At 35.1% G+C, this 16,889-nt stretch overlaps 1 protein-coding gene across 1 annotated transcript in view; it reads left to right on the top strand.

The window, feature by feature from the left end:
- Positions 1–16,889, top strand: part of LOC134146046 (transcription initiation factor TFIID subunit 4-like) — a 150,178-nt gene that overhangs the window by 61,386 nt on the left and 71,903 nt on the right. The window contains exons 11-12 of the mRNA XM_062586179.1: positions 5,304–5,434; positions 7,617–7,742. Of these exons, the coding sequence (XP_062442163.1) occupies positions 5,304–5,434; positions 7,617–7,742 (257 nt within the window). The remainder of the gene's footprint in view (positions 1–5,303; positions 5,435–7,616; positions 7,743–16,889) is intronic.

Genomic DNA, 16,889 nt, shown 5'->3' with positions numbered 1-16,889 from the left:
GGCTCTTGTAAGCCTGTGCCTCCTTCTTCCTACTTTATGTACAGATTTTGTCACAATACTAGAAGTTAAGATGTCCAAGAAAATTAAAGAGATTGCTTAAAAATGAGAAACAAGTGTAGCTTTTTAAACAAAACACAGTAACAGAAATCTGGTGATAGAAAAAAGCTAATCCTTTTGTTTAATCCTTTTGTTTAATCTTAATCTCCTTTTAGAATTTGAAGTGTGTATGTATGAATATGTATATAAATATATCTACTTACTACATACTATGACTTCCTACTGCAGTGACCAGATGGCACAATTAAGCCCAGAGTCCAGAATGCTGAGATCTAAACAGAAATACATGTAGACAAAGTCAGTGTCCAGTGACTTGGTTAGAAAGATATGTGATAAATGAGAATGTGTGTCTTTTGGGATACAATTAAGTAGATACAGTGTAATAAAAATATATCCACATTTGTTAAAACTATAAATTATATTTCTGTTCCCATCTAGTTATTGTTTACTGTCATATTTTAATGAGCTCCACAGAGATGAATCTTGAGAAGGGAAGAGATGCCTTTCTGAGTCAAACTAGAAAAAGTATTTATGCAGACAAGATGAATGTCTCAGGAATTAGAGGATATTTAGAGGTCAGCATTATTTCCCTTTGATGGCAGACAGAATTCTGGTATGCTCTTTATAAGCGTAAGTGGATGAAACTCAAGACGAGATGTAGCAGGGAAGAAGAAAATATTAAACTTTAATATAGAAACATACAAACATCAGCAGTTTCCAGTTCTTTCAGTTTCTACTTCTTGGGATTTTCTCTGCTTTGTGAGACAGTGTCCTTATGATGTTTTCCTCTTTTAAATATATTTAGTTTTAAGCATCTCCTAAAGTGGCAGAAAGTAGAAAAGGGCAATCTCTAAACAGCTGTGCTGGAACTTTTCTTAAGTCAGTAGATCAATAAGATGGTATGCATGACTTTTTATGAGTGTAATAATTGAGCCAACCTTTCCAAGTGTAGGTGAAATTGTTGTTTCAGAAGCATATTAGTAATTTCTTCATGTTTGTCTAGTTCAATCCAACTGTTTAAGTGGTGTGCCAAATCTTCATGTAGTATACATCTTTGGAATATACCCTGCTTCTGATACCATATGCTACGAAGATTTTGACTAGTATAATTTAGCATAGGGAAGAAATCTGATGCTGCCTACATGATGTGGATGACAAGTTGATTTTTTTTTTTTGATTTATCGTTTTGTCTTTTTGTAGTCTGGTTTCTTGACACTAATTAATCCGGTTTTTGTATTCTTTCTTCCTTAGCCTCTTTTCCAAAGAAAACTAGCCTTAAATGATTGGATAATCTATTTGCCTTCTTTCTCTCTCCCTTCAGATAACTTTTGAATCCACTGATAAAGCAGCAGTTAAATAGTCCTTCTACATGTCCCATTTGAGGGGAAAATCAACCTTTTACTACTTCTGTTTGTTCTACTAACTGGTTGGCTGGCCAGTAAACACCTCTATATATACTAGACAGTTAGTAAAATGCATGGTTCCAAACTATCCACAGGATTAGCTGACTTTTCCCAGCTAGCAACCTGGACAAACATGGACTAGGAGACGTGTTAGATGGTTATCCTAGGGTAACCTGTGGGTATTGTGGGATCATATGGAATATGGGAGGCAATTGGAGCTATTCGGAGGACAAGGATCGTAAAGTCATTCAGATCATCAAAAGACTCCTTGGATGATCACCGAATCCAACCTCTTATTCAAAGCTGGTGCAATGCTGGGCTCAGACTGGGATGCTTAGGGCATTGTCCAGCTTAGTCTTGAAAACCTGCAGGGATAGAGATTCCACACCTCTGTGCAAACTCTTTCAATGATTAATTATCCTCAGAATGAAGATTTTTCCTTCTATCCAGTCAGAATCTCTGCTGTAACAATTTATTAATGTTATCCTTTGTTCCCCTCCAGGCATCTTAACCTCTTATCTCAGCCTTCTCCAGGATTAGGAAGCCTTGTTCCCTCAGAATCATCTTCACATAGATCGTATGCTCCCACCCCCTGATCATCTTGGTGGCTTTTTCCAGGACTTGGTCAGTTTATTGAAATCTGTCTTGCATCAGGGGACCCAAAACTGACTGCAGTATTCTGGATTTGGGCTAATCAGTGCGGAGTGAAGAGGTGTAATCACTTCCTTTGATCCACTGGCTATTGCTGATATACTTTTTGATACAGCCCACTATGTTGTTTGACTTCACTGCTGCCAGGATGCACTGATGAATCGTGGTTAACCACTGTCCTCCAAGACTCTCTGTGTTCCTTCTGCTACCCTAGCAGGCAGTCCCCTCCCTGAATCATTGCAGAGTGCAAGTCCATTCCAGGTGCAGTACTTCTCATTTGTCCTTGTTGAATGTCATGAGGTCCCTGACGGCCCGCTCATCAGGTCCTTCTGACTAGCAACTCTGCCCTTGAGCGTACTGACTGTACCACTCAGTTTGGTGTCATATGCAAACCTGATGAAGATGCTGTCTTCAAGACCCTGCGGGTCCCTGAGAAAGATATTAAAATGGGTAAGTCCCAGGACAGACTCCTGAGGGATGCCACCTGTAACTCCTGTTAGTTTTCTGGGATTAATAATGTTGTGTTCAGGGATTTCAGGAGTAGAAAGTTACTGGGTTATTGCAGACGCAGATGAAGGAGGGCATAGGACAAGAATCTTTAGGAACTAAGCATCTCAGGGAATGATTAATTATGGATTAGCTTTCTCAAGAGTTGGATAGGTTAAGAAAAAGAAAAAGCCACATAATGGTTGATTTTTACTTTAGAACAAAAGTGTTTAAAATTAGGAAAACCTTTATGATGAGAGACAAGATAGTGATAGTTTTTTATGAAAGGATTAAGTATGTTCTGGGAAGTTGGGTGGTTGTAGTTTTACTGCTGAAATTCAAGGAATTATTACTTTCTAGGAAAATAACAGTTTTTAATCCACACTCTTAGCTAGCATGCTTGGCAGAATTTTTCAGCTCAAACATCTTTTCTAGGTATAATAAAATGCAAGTAAAAATGGGGATTTAATTAACTCTTTCAGACTAGGTTTTCTTGATTGACAGCTTTGCTTACACATTTGCATAATAAAATTGTGCATGCTGGAATAGGACCTGATATTGCAAGTCTGACTTGCACAAATAGCTGTTACAAATATGAGTAGTCCTACTGACTTCAAGGACTTAATTTCCATGAGTAAAAGTTGCAGCATGGGGATCATAATGCAATGTGTCCGCTTTCCATTATATCTTCAGCTTTCAGCAAGTTCAGCAGAGTCCCATCTCTGTTAAAGAGAACAAATTGAGCACCAAGAAAGATATAATTTTTTTAGCAATAAAGAAGAAATTGGTTAAAAAGCATATATACATATTGCTAAAATCCTTAAGGTAACATATACAATGTGAAATCAGTGATGACTTAAGTTAGTTTAAGAGATAGTAACTTCAAAGAATCATTAAAAAAATTAATATCCGAAATATGCGACATGGAGAATTCAGCTCTGGGAAGTGTGGGAATGATTTACTGTAGTGATGTAATAAAATATACATTTAAATAGACAGTGCAGATCAAAAAAAATGAGGAAGAGAGAAGCAATGAAGCAAGCGAGAGCTGCAGGAAACATAATCTTCTTCATATAGCTTCGTATGAAATCAGTTATAAGAGCCGTGTCTCCAAACAGAATTCAGAGCAATTTTCACTTTGGGCTGTATTACTTTCCCAGTCTTCTGCGTATGAATAATTTCGCGCCACGCGGAGCGCTGCTGCGGTGCAGACAGACGAGACGCCCAGGCGTTCTGCCGGAAGATGGTCCCCGTCCGCGGGGGCCGGCGGCGGCGGTGGGCTGGCGCGCGCCGTGCCGCGCGGCTCCGGGTGCGGGCGGCCGAGTGCCCCCTGCCGAGAGGGGCAGCTCCCGGCCCGGCCCTGGCAGTGATTGACTGCCCCCAACCCGGCGCTGACACCAAGCCACGGGTGATGCTCAGCACTGCCAGTTCATTTCAAATCACCGCGCTGAAATAGCAGAAGTGCATATCAATATAAAACCGCTGTTCACTTGTTTGTCTTCATTTTTTAGACATGTGGTGGTTTATTGCTCTTGAGGTTGTGCTGGAAAAATAGGGATGCTTCGGAAAAAATATTTGTTTTTAAACCTCTCAGGTTTGCATTTGTCTGCTGTCCCCCCACCCTCCCACCCACACTCACAGAAGTGAAGATTACTTTTCTAATTAGCAATTCAGGAAACATTTTCCAGAGTATTGTGAAACAAATTTTCTGTAACATTTTGCATACATGTGCATGTGTTGCAAACATATGTATCCATAAACATTTTTAGAGGAACTATGTTCATTTAAATCATTATATTAAAAAAAAACTAACTTAGTTTGATCAAATTATTTACCATCTTATGGTAGGGCAAATCCAATAATCTTTGCAAAAGGAATCCACTATGTTTTTTATATATAAAATCTATTTGTGTGTGTGTGTGTGTATACATACACACGCACACACATATATATGTATATATACATACACACACACACACACACACATAACTTTTCTATCTGGAAAATTGTGAGTCCCCATGGGAGTACCCAAGTATATAGTTATTTACAGGACTAGAGCATAGGTTAGTTTGTATGTATGTACCTCTAGAAGTTTATATCCAGTACTTACTAAGTATTTTGATAAATTTAATAATTCTTAAGTGCTATCCATGTTCATGTTTTAAGCAACTTTTGGAAAACTTTTTAAATAAATGTAGTTAAAATTACTTCATTTCCTCATATTCAATTAATAGTTTTTTTTTTTCTAAAGAATTTTTATTATTGGTATTTTATAATGTAGGTTAAGATACGCAATAGTATGCTTTGGAAGGCAGCCTCATCTAATCAACACTGAAATTAATCTGGAGTAATACTTCTGAAAATAAAGGAATTGCTTTTTTTAGTGTAAAATAATTGGGAGTTCAAATTCTCTCATACTCTGTTATACTTTATTTTGAAATATTGGGATAAACTGCAGTGAAATTCATAAATATTTTCTAAGTTCTAAGCAACAGCTCTGATTTCTCATTTAAAACTTTAAAATGACATCACACCTGTTTTCAAGAGGTCACGAATGTATCACCGAAGTTAGATAAATATGTACTTTCAAGGATTTTTCTGTTCAGGTAAATGAAATTATGACTTTATGGGCTTCCATTGGTTGGTTGGTTGGTTTTTCTTTTCTGAGGGGTAAGCTAATCTTTTTTGTTTTGTTTTCCGCTTTAGCTAAAAAATTAGGAATTACTGATGTGCCAGCTGAGGTGGTTACTTTTATTTCCCATGCAACACAAAACAGATTAAGAACAGTGATAGAAAAAGTAACAGTGATAACCCAGCACCGTATGGAATCGTACAAAGTAAGTGTGCAAAGGCAAGATATTGAATGTTATATGATGACACAGTATAAGCTGTTTCAGAATCACATTTTTCTTAGCACACTGTAGATGTTATGTGCTCATTTTGTCTGCAAAGCATATTTGAATTGCAATGTTGTCTTCCTCAAAAAATAGGAAGTGGTAGAATGATGGCATTGCCTACCAGCTCTGTCAGTCTTTGAATGTTTGTAATAGAATTTGCACCTAGAATTATGTTTTCATCCTTTTACTGTTAAAGTACCTAGTGTGGAACATCTGTGAAACTATTTCTGCTCATGAATTGTGGCTAAAACTGTTTTCTTCTTAATGTCACTTTTTCTGATCAAGATATCCATTAATTAGATTGAAGTTGCTTCAATATATAGAGATCTAATTTAAGATAATTTTGCATATTCTTGGCTATGAGAAATACTAATGTTTACTTTTGCAATCACGGTGTGCAGAGAAGGTTTTGGCTCAAGACACAAAAGCTTTAAAGAGTTCAATGATAAGATGCCGAGAATAAAGTTAAGATTGCTGGTTTTAGGTTGGAGGAAAATGCCAATTTGTTTGAAACCAGCAACCAAGGAATTCAGAAATTCCTCATTTTAACTGAACAATTATATTCTTTTTGAAAAGATCATTTCAAGTTAAAGTGAAACTCTAATTCTATTGCTAGTGATTGTGTTCTTGTAGAAAATTGATATAATTTAGATATCTTAAACCAGAGGAAGAATTCTAGTAAGAAACTGCAAAGCAGTTTGAATTCAAATAAACCAAACATCTTTACTGGTAAAACCAAGTTCTCTTTGTTGATGAAAATAAAATGCTAATAACTGTTAAAGTGATGTAAAAGTAAGATACAAATTGCCACAGTTGAAGAGTGTATATTTCTAAGCTGTGCTTAGATTTGTTTAGTGTTATCTTGAGTAAATCTTTTAGGGTCCAGGCTGACTGCTTTAACCCTGTTTGTTTGTTTATTTTGAAATCTTGCTCAAGCACCTTTGGACTGTATCTTTGTCCACCTGCTTCCCAAACTTGTATCTCCATAAGACTAATTATATGTGACATACACAAAAAAGTTTATCTTTGAGGTCTGCGACTAGAATGAACATTACTGTGACAGAAAATGAATTAAAAACTGAAGAGGCCAGGATGTGTGTATCTTGCCTATATTTGTATCTTTCCTTGTAATTAAGAGATTTTTAGAAAGCAGTGGGAATTCTTAGACTAGAAGTAGTAACTTCTTAGTGTTTTTTCCAATATTACTTACCAATTTCAGCTAAATATTTAATTCCTTCTTCCTTCTCTCCCTAGGATAGTGCTGGAGAAGAAAACCCTTTGCTAGTTTGTTTTCAACCAGAGATGCATTTAAAATAACATCTTCATAGATTCTTAGAAAAAATACCTGTATTGAATAGAGTTGATTGAAGTTTATCGTTCTCATTTTTTTCTGTATTTTTTTTGACTAATGGTATTCTTTAATAGCCTTGGAGCATGAAAGGAAAATATTAAGCAGATAAATGAAGTGAAAGCAACGTGGATATCTTATTCTTGTAACTGACATTCTGAGAGAGTTCCCTTTGCAGCTTCTGCCATAAATTCTTATTGTTTTGGGGTACTAGGAAAGCATGCATACTCTTAGCCTTCATAAAGTTCTTCTATTTTAATTGTAATTACATGCTTATTTTCAATTCGGTTTTAAACTTCAGATGTTTTTGTGGTATTTCATCTTGGTCGTGTCTGTTATTAATTCAAGTTAAATATGAATACAGGAATTGCAGTTATAACCAGGCATTATATATTTAGATTTATATCTAGGACTGTTTAGTAATAAAATTATTCATCCTTGGATTTTTTTAATCAGTAAATCTGTTGTTTTTTATTAACTCTGATATCTCTGGTGATTAATCAGTCCTTACATATTTCCAGTTGAAAGGCGAGTTAAATAATCAAATTCTAGTTACAGTATTAAGCATAGACTGGATTCATTCTCTTTTTATAACATATTACTGTGTCATTAGAGTTTGAAAAAAATACATGCTCTTTTTTGTTAGTACTTTGGAAAAAAATTTAAGGCATAGTACTTTGGAAAAAAATTTAAGGCATAGTATTTAAAGTCTTTTAAATTCATAGCCTTGAAGACAATGAATGTTTTTCATAAAATGTTATTCTCATTTTGCAGGATGATGAATGGTATGAACAAGCTACAGATGTCCGATCACAGTTAAAGTTTTTTGAACAGTTGGAGCGTTTAGAAAAGCAAAGGAAAGATGAACAAGAGAGGGAAATCTTGCTAAAGGCTGCCAAGGTATCAAACCTTTCTCTCTCGCTCATTCTCCCTCTCTTTTTTATTTTATTTATTTGTTTATTTTTTATTTTTTACTGTTGTGACACCACATCTTTAATTTATGAAATCATGTTAATTTATCCATGATAACTCCTGACTGGAATGCTCCAGCATTCTCAAGATAAAATTCTGAATATAATGAGCTTCTGTGAATAAAGAAGACAATGGTTAAAATTTTTAAAATAATATAGTGAAATATTTTTCACAATTGCCATTGAAACTTAAAAGATTTCAGAGTTTCTATACCATTTGAAAAACATAGTCTATTCTTTTGGTATTTCATTGCGATTCTGTAAATTGTTATGGAATTTCTGAGTCTTTTAATTTTAATTATTGATTTCGTAGACATTTTTGAAAAGTTAAGTTTTGTTCATTTGTTTGTTTATTTTAAAGCAAACACTACATGTCCTAATGTCATAAAATTGGTGTTCAGTTACTTCTCTAACTGCATTATTTAATTATTGAATCTTGGCTGTTGTCAGTTAACTATTAGTTGTTCTGGATTTCATAAGCTCAATCTACTATAAAACCTGTTGTCTATGTTACTCGTATTCCTTTGTAATGTTAATTCCAAAGACTACGTTTTCATGCATACAGTAGAACAAACCAATACAACATTGTTTCAAGAACATACAGGTACAGGTAAATATCCTATTTGTAACTGCAAATTGATAATCTGCAAGTAAACTTACCCTTTAGTTACCTCAATTTTACCTTTACTGCCTTGCATTTTCATTGAATTATTTATTGTACATTCTGAAGAGATTATAAAGAACAACTCAGTGCTCAATTTTAATATTTAGTTTCTATATGCCATTAATATTCACATATGGAGAGGGTTTTTTTTAACCTTTTCCTTATTTCAGTAATTTATTTGTATAAATTACAAATATTTGGGTATTTTGATATTTTATTTTTGTTCCTGTCCTGTGCTCTTTCTTTGTCTGTTCACATTGCTAAATATTCCGTAGATTTCCATGCAATGTACATCCCACGTTTAGATGAAAAAAGAATTAGTTTTCTTTTCTAATGCTTGTTTCTGTAGCCTATTTTCTCCACTGAATGAAAACATATCGATGAGTTATGTTTTCTTTCGTGTCTATTGCTTCTTGTTAATGATGGTGTTTTGTGTGTGTGTGTATTTTTTTTTTTTTAATGGACATTGAGAAAATATAGGAACTTATATTCTTTAACTCAGGAACATTTCTCAGACTGGACAGAGTCTTGAGCAGCCTGGTATGAGCTTGAATTAGATTAACTCCTGATGTCCCTTCCAACCTGAATTACTTCATGGTTTCATGTTCTTTTTGTTTTAGTCTTGTGTAAACTAAATTTCTTTGATTCCTGTAGATTACAGAAAGAGCAAATTAAGAAATTGTATAACAAATATTAGGAAGTCTTCTATTTGATTCATGAAAATAATGAATGCGTGAATCAGCTTCATAACCAAAAGCTGATAGGAAACAGCACAATATAAATATTTCAGTGTGTATACTAGAAATATATATGATGATGTTTTAAAAATAAAAGTAATCGTGGAAGAAAAATGCTAATTTATCAATATTGATGTTTAAAAGGTGAAGTTAAGGATATTCTCAACTTTCTGAGATGTGCTTATGCAATGTTATGGTTAAGTATAAATGCCAGTTTGGCAGTGAACTTAGTATTTTTCCTTTATGGAGTGTTCAGCCTGTTCTCAACCATTCTGTTCCTATGGATTGACTGCCTATTATAAGACTTTTGTAGGATAGTGTTCCAAGTTTGGCAAAATATGATCAAATTACTAATTTTTACACTAACTAAATTGTTCATGATTTTCTTGGCATCTAGCTTGCAGTCCAAATGCAAGGTCACTAGTACCTTAGCAGAGAGGATTATTAAAATCATTTAATCTGAATTCCTACTTACTAAATCTTTACCCAGTAATCCGCGCATCAAGCTCAAGATTTGTCTGAGCTATAGCATGTCTGTATATTGGAAACCTCTGTATCTTTTGGTTTCCTTTTTTGGTCTTTGTAACTTGCCTAGTTGTCTAAGAAGATCTAAGTCTTTGCAGAAGGGATACAATAATTGTAATGACACAGTTGTTAAACTGACACAGTTAAAATCTGCCCCAGCTGCCCTGATAACAAGTGATAAAGATCAGTAACCATTTCATGTCTGCTTGTGGCCTGCTGATTGATATTTGTGTCTGCAAGGAGCGTAATGATTTAAATTGGCTCTGGAGACTGAAATACAGCGCAAAGAAGCTTCTTAGATCAAGGTACCTTATGCTGCATTACAGTACAAAATAGCATTTATTATTTTATTTATAGCTCTTCTTTGGCTAAATGGAGGGCATCAGTTTGTAGAGCCCGAACGGTGGTGTGTTGTGGGTATGCTAAGTTGGTACCAGGAGAAGGGGGATTGCTTAGGCTTTGAAAGTGTTTTGTCTCTCTGGAGTTTGTAAGACGTTGACTAGTGGCAGTTGTTTTCTCCAAGAAATAATCAACTTGTATGCTCAATATCTTAGCGAGGATATTGTCTTATTAACAGGGTTACCACTACACATAGGTAATGTTAAGTGTTGTGTCTTTAAAGGTTAGAAGCCTTCAGATTTTAAAATGAAATCGAATTTCTGATTCTGATTTCTTTCACAGATGCTTACATCTGAAAATCAGAATAGTACTTTTAAGAAGCTTTTTAATGAGACTTTAGACAAACAGAACAATCTTTTATCTTGTACATGTCTTCACATGTTATTTAACATGTTTAATTTAAAGATATTCAGCAGGATAATTTTAGAAAAAATTTCAAAACTGCCTGCTAGTGGTACCTAGACTACTGTGTAGTGTAGAATACAGGTTTAACTTGCTCAGTGAAAGTGATATTTTAATTATTATTTATGCTTTGAAGCCTTATTAGCAACTGAAGTAGGGTAAGATAATGCTGAAGAAAGTGTTTTGGGCATTGAAGTGGATGGTGTAAAAGAATCACCTTCATTAGGAAAATGTGTTGGAGAATGAAGGAATATAGCTGCAAGTGAATGGGGAATGGCGATAAAGCTTTGAAACCAATTTTGTAATTTTGTGAGAAGGGAGTATAGATGATGGTCAATGACAGTGGTGTTCCTGCAGTCTTTGTTGTTTTTGAGGGGTTTTGAGGGAAAGAAAATAGCCAATACTAGTGTTCTGATTGATCTGCAACTAATTTCAGTTGTTATATTAGAATGTGATTAAAGAATTCATAAGCATCCTGAGGGGACAGATTTAGATTCAGGAAGTGCTTTGGGAAGAATGAAAGAGAGAACTACAGATGTGGAGATGGAAGAAAAAACAGTTAGGCTTCAAAAACTATTTCAAGATTTTTGGCATTGCTATCCAAATTAAACGCCATTGTGGAGCTACAAGAATATCTTTAAAGCAAAACAGCAGTATTACTTGGCTTGTAAAGTGACAGAGTATTAAAAAGATCTTATGTGGTGTTCCGGGGAAATACTTGAGAAATAGAAACTTCATATCATGAGCTTGGAAGAGTAATAATTGATGTTAGCACTACAATAAGATATTTTGAAGAAACACAAACTTGACAGGCTGGAAGGCTTATAAGGTATGCTGTAGCAGCAAGAGTGACATATGATTTTTTTTTTTTTCTTAAATATGTGGAAAAAAACTAGAAATTGAAAATGAGACTACTATTTCAGGAGCTAGGATGATCTCTTCCACCTCAGGGAGCTCTGCGTCATACACTACCATGTATGTGTGAAAGCTTAGATTGTAGATCCACAAAGCGTTTAGCTAATTTGCAGCCTAGAGGTTCTTTTTCCAGCAGAAATATTTAAAGATATATCGGTCCCCCAAACTGGGTGATCCCCAGTCTGCTCGTGCTGCAGACTCACCTCCAGTTTCAGGCCGGTAGACAGCACGGTGATGGATGGCAGTAGGAGCTGTACAGGGAGCAACTACACCAGGCTTGAGTGTCACTCCTTCCTTTTGGATTATCTTCCTGATTCGGCAATGATCAGGTAAAGGAATAACAGCCCAAGGAGAAGCCATCTTTTCTGTATGTGTCTAGAGAGCAGTCTATTCACAGGAAACATTTGGCAGAGTCAACTCTTCCCCTCTTGCGTTTTCCCAGCGAGACCCACTGGCCGCTGCTGGCATGCGTGTGCAGCGGCGGGGATCTTTTGACTCTGGCAGGTGGTGGTTGGCAAGGGAATCGCAAGAGCAGCGAAGGAGAGTCTTCAGACAGCAGAAAGGTCAAAAGCCAGACTGAAATCACTTGAGGAATTTACCTTTATGTTTGACATGGTGTGTGTTGTGTGGCCCATCTAGAGTAGCGGAGTGCAGGGCTTGCTGTCGTAAAAGGTCCTTTGCTGCTGTTCCAAAACCTCGAAAATGCAGGTTGTGTGTGACAAGTAGAATGAGGTTCTCATGGTGGGATAAGAATGGAAATACTGCTGGTAGCAGGAAAAAAATCAGAATAGGAGATTATGGTTGATTATTCTGTTTTTGATTTATAGTTTCTCCGATAAATAGTTTATTTTGCTTTCTACGATAAATAGATGAAGGTTGGTCCTCTTTTTCAGGGAACTGAGGAAAAAATACTCTGATATATTTTATAATGAAGCTGATCATGTTAAAATTACTGTATTAATACATCTGTTTGAACTGTCTAAATGCACATTTATTTTATTGCCAAGTTAATTTTGTTCATCATACCTTTAATAGACTACGTTTTGGAGATTCATCTATTAATCTGGTTTTTGGATGTTTTGCATAAGGAGTAACACTGGCCATCAAATTTTAGCATGTTAAAATATAAGTACAGTAATCACAGAAATAAGATCTGCTTTGTGGCCTCTCTTTTGCAAAAAGTATCATTGTATTGGTAAATGGAAAATTATGTTTGGTGTTGTTTTTGAAGTTAATTACTGTTTATGGATGATACAGGGTATGGATGAATTTAATACTGCTACAGGCTGAAGTGCTTTTTTCATTGGAGCGGTATCATGGAAATTAGGCAGTGCAGATTTCCTTACCGAGCACCGCCAGGGCCCTGGCTGTCGTTTCTGCAGGGGCTGCCTCTCCCGGCGAGAGGAGTTCAGCCTTCGTGCCAGTTTAATCCTTTCCCTCTCTCCTGCGAGCGCAGGGGATGTAATGCAGCTTTCTGTGGGATGAGGCACTCTCTGAACTGCAACTTGCAACTCATTTCTAGTAAGAGGAGAGCGAAGGCAGAATTATTGTGTTGAGATCGCTTTCTGAATTTTTGAAATTTGTTACTTCAATTTGAATGTTTTTTAAATAAATCTTCCCTAGACTTATGCTCTTGCATTCTGCCTCAGTGTGGTCGTAGCTCTGAATAGGGTTTTACCCTCAGCTATGCTGCTTTTAACTTTCGCTTTTTATTAACAAAGCTAATGTGAAAGCAAAGTGTTTCATGTTGCCAATTTAATTTCTTTAATTAAAAGTGAAAGTTATAAGCTGGTACAGCCGTGGGTGAAGTTCTAATGTCATCAATGGGGGAAAATAGGTTTAAAATTGAAACTGTTGGCATAGCAGTGACTCTCAGTAGTATAGCACCTGCAGTTGTGACTGTTAGCTTTATTTAATGAAAAAAGATGAATTTAAAGCATTAAAAAAACTCCCAGTATGTATATATTGGGAAGAGAGAGCAGAGCTGTAAGTGCCTTAACAGTGATGAGGTGCTGCTAAAAGCAGGAGACAAGCATGTGCCCAAGAGAAGAGACCCTGAGAGCTTTAAAGAAACATAAGTTTTACAAGCTGAAGACTTTAAAGTTATTCTAGTAGAAAACTTTTTATGTTAGTGAGACAAAATGTAACAGCAGTACAGCTTTAACATTGCAGCAAAATACTGAGTAATGAACATGATTACGTACATTATAAGGACAGTAAGTCTGCTCATCTACGTAGTCTACATAGGTGGGCAGAGTATCGTCCAATTTTAAAAAGTTACTGTGTCTATTAAAATACTAAACTAAAATTATAAATATCCTTATTTTTTTTAAAAAATACTTCTATGAAATATCAGATCTATTTCTTCAGAAAGGGATGGTCATGTGTGTAACCAGATGCCAGCTTTTGTGGCATTCTTACTCAACTGTAGTAAGGAAAAAAGCTGAGGTTTGGAACATTAGGGAGTTTGGAAACATGTAAATGAATCCCCTTATTTCTAGGGTATTTTGAATACGCATCTTAGCATGTGCTGCTTTTCATACTTTCAAAGTATAATATTTCCATAGAGCTAATGTGATCTATGCAGTTTTCAGATAAGTAAGATAGCAAGTTCTCTAACATAAAGCACTTTAATTCTTAACAATTAAAATATCAGGCTGTCTGGTCTAATAAAAATAGTTTGTGTTTTGAAGAAATGTTACCAAGCCTGGTTTGGTGAATATATTCTCAACTTCAGTAGCAGACAACATTTAATGTATGTAAAAGTATATACATTATATCTGGTTAAGATCGGTCCCAGGTTTCTCTAAAATTACTACAGGAAGCTAGCTTGCTTTTAAAGAGATTTATTTACTAATACGAAAAATGTAAACCCAGATTGCTTCATTTACGATACACACAGGAAGAACAAAGGGCGAGGAAGGAAAAGAGTCATGATGAATTCCTTGAAAGTATTCAAGTAGTGGACTTCTGTGATTCTTGGGTGTTTTTGAAGCATTAGAGGAAGCAGGCATTGGCGCAGTAAAAGATTTTGCAAAAAGTGTCTGTTTTGACAAAGAACTGAGAGATATGGTAGGTTAAGGTTTGGAGATTAGAGGGAAAGAAGAAAGGGAGACCAAGAATGTGGGATGACTGAAGAAAGAATTGAAACTACATTTAAAAAGAAGGAATGATTAGCTAGTAGCTTGACAAAAGTAAATGTAAAATATTTAAATAGTTGATGAATAAAAATGGTGGTATACCATTTTTACGCATTATGGGAGCTGAGCAGCAGCAAAATTGTTCAAACTCGTCAAAGGAGGGAGATGCTTATACGTGGAATGGAGTGTAAAAAGAAGCCAGTGACATTTTTAAGGCTTGTCTGGGCACCACTTTAGTTTGACATTTTTGTTCGTTTGTATGTGCTTTAATCTGTGTTACATCAGCATAGAAGAAGCCTCTAATAAATTATATTACATTTTAAAATGAAGAATTAATAAAGAGGTAAATATTTATCTTTTTCCTTTAACATATTTTAGCCTGCATATGCTGATTTTGTGTCTAAAGTTTACCAGTTTACAAACTGAGGGAGCAGCCAGCAGGAATGTATTTAATTTTAACAATCTGTTGAAAAAAAAAATCTATTAAATTTTATCTGGACACAAAAAAAATGGAAAGTGACAGCTAAAAATTCTTAATTTTATTAGTGTGCTACTTATACCAATAATGACCCATCTAATGTAAAGTTGGAATTCTAATTGCCTGAAATAGGAGCCAGCCTGACTTTAAAAAGAACTTTTGATACTGAATAACCAGAAACTCATTGCATTACTCTGAACGTAAGAGTTAGTAATTCCACCATCACCTTTAACTCTAGGTTTATCTGTCTAACATATCTGATATTTTAAATCTTCCCTACTAATGGAATTCTTTTACTTAATATCATTCAAGACTTGTCTATCTGTTTTTACCTCTGCAACTTTTTGGTTTTTTGTAAATGAGATGGAAGTTTGTACAGAACAGATCATTTTGTTTTGTTCCTAATTCCAGGGCCTGCTTTTTCAGATTATTCTGAACTCTAGATCTTGTTTTACTTGCTCAGTTTCATTAAAAAAAAAAAAAAAAAAAAAAAAAAAAAAAAAAAAAAAAGCTTTTGAATGTAATATTTTGAAATCTGTAACACTTCTCAAAGTTTTTCCTTTGTTTATGGAGTCCAGGAAATTGAGATGATGTTTTGCATCTATTGCTTTAAGTTTTGTCATAATGTCCCCAAATACAACATGGTATGTTTTCCAAGATGCTATCACTTTCCAGTAGAAACTTGGTAACAATGTTAGAAGTCTCAGCTTGATTCTCCAAGGACTCCTCCTTAAGCTGAAGTGCTTTTAGCTTGTACTTTGCATTTGGCAAGTGATTCAGCCTCGTACAGTAATACAAGAAAACTTTTTATTTCTGTACTGCTTTCACTGTAAGACTCCGAAGGCAATAGTAGTTCATTGTACTTTTATAAATATATCATCAGAAAGCTATATCCAGTATGATATTTCTGTATATCATGCTGGAGAAACTGAGGCACACAGTGATTAAATTGTGATCACAAAATGACAGAAACTAAGGACCTAATTCAGCTTAGCTCGTAAATACTTAAATATCTTACAGTTTCTTCCAGTAGCGAGTTGTTTACTAAGTACAAATATAATCAAGTTCTTACTAATTGCTCTAATGAATAAAGTCTCATTCTTTGGCATATCCACACATTTCTTGAAATCCTTTTCTGTTTTTTAAACGTTAACTAGGTAAGATTATGTCCTGTATTTTTCTTTTTGTCTGACCACTGAATTTGGAAGTAATTTCAGTCTACATTATGTTGGAGTGTAAGAGTCTAATTTAATCATCAGCTATCTACAGTTTCTAGTTTCTCATTGCTTCACTCCAGACACTATCCTGTCAAACAGACACTAGCCTGTGCTAACAGGCACAAAATCACTAGGAAGATAAAGCTAACACACACAGAGAAAGGAGTCAAGCACATCTTCGAAAAATCTCATTGTTTAATTCTGATTTGGTCATGCTTTGCCATCATTGCTTTTTATATGTATGCTATATTAGGTGAAAATGCTGTCGCAATTATTAAAAAAAATATATATATAGTTTCGTATTTGTGCTCTGTCTACCAAATAATAGGCAAGGCCAGGTATGTTTACAACATGAGATGTCCCCTTACCCTTAAAATATATCTCCCTTTGGTTTTCATCATGGTTTTTTAAATCTGAACAGAATTTGTTATGAAAAATCCAAACAATGACAAAAAATCTAAGTGTATATACACTTGCAAACTACTACTCTGTCAAGTTTTGGGTCTATCTTCAGGATAGAAAGGGGCGGACAAAGATAAATACTATTATTCCTTTAGGAGCTCTATAAAGCAGATCACTTGAAATCTCAAAGAAATACT

Source organism: Rhea pennata, chromosome 13, assembly GCF_028389875.1.
Source record: "Rhea pennata isolate bPtePen1 chromosome 13, bPtePen1.pri, whole genome shotgun sequence".
Lineage (NCBI taxonomy): Eukaryota > Metazoa > Chordata > Aves > Rheiformes > Rheidae > Rhea > Rhea pennata.
Note: the sequence above shows the minus strand (reverse complement) of the source record. Positions and strands in the feature narration are given on the sequence as shown.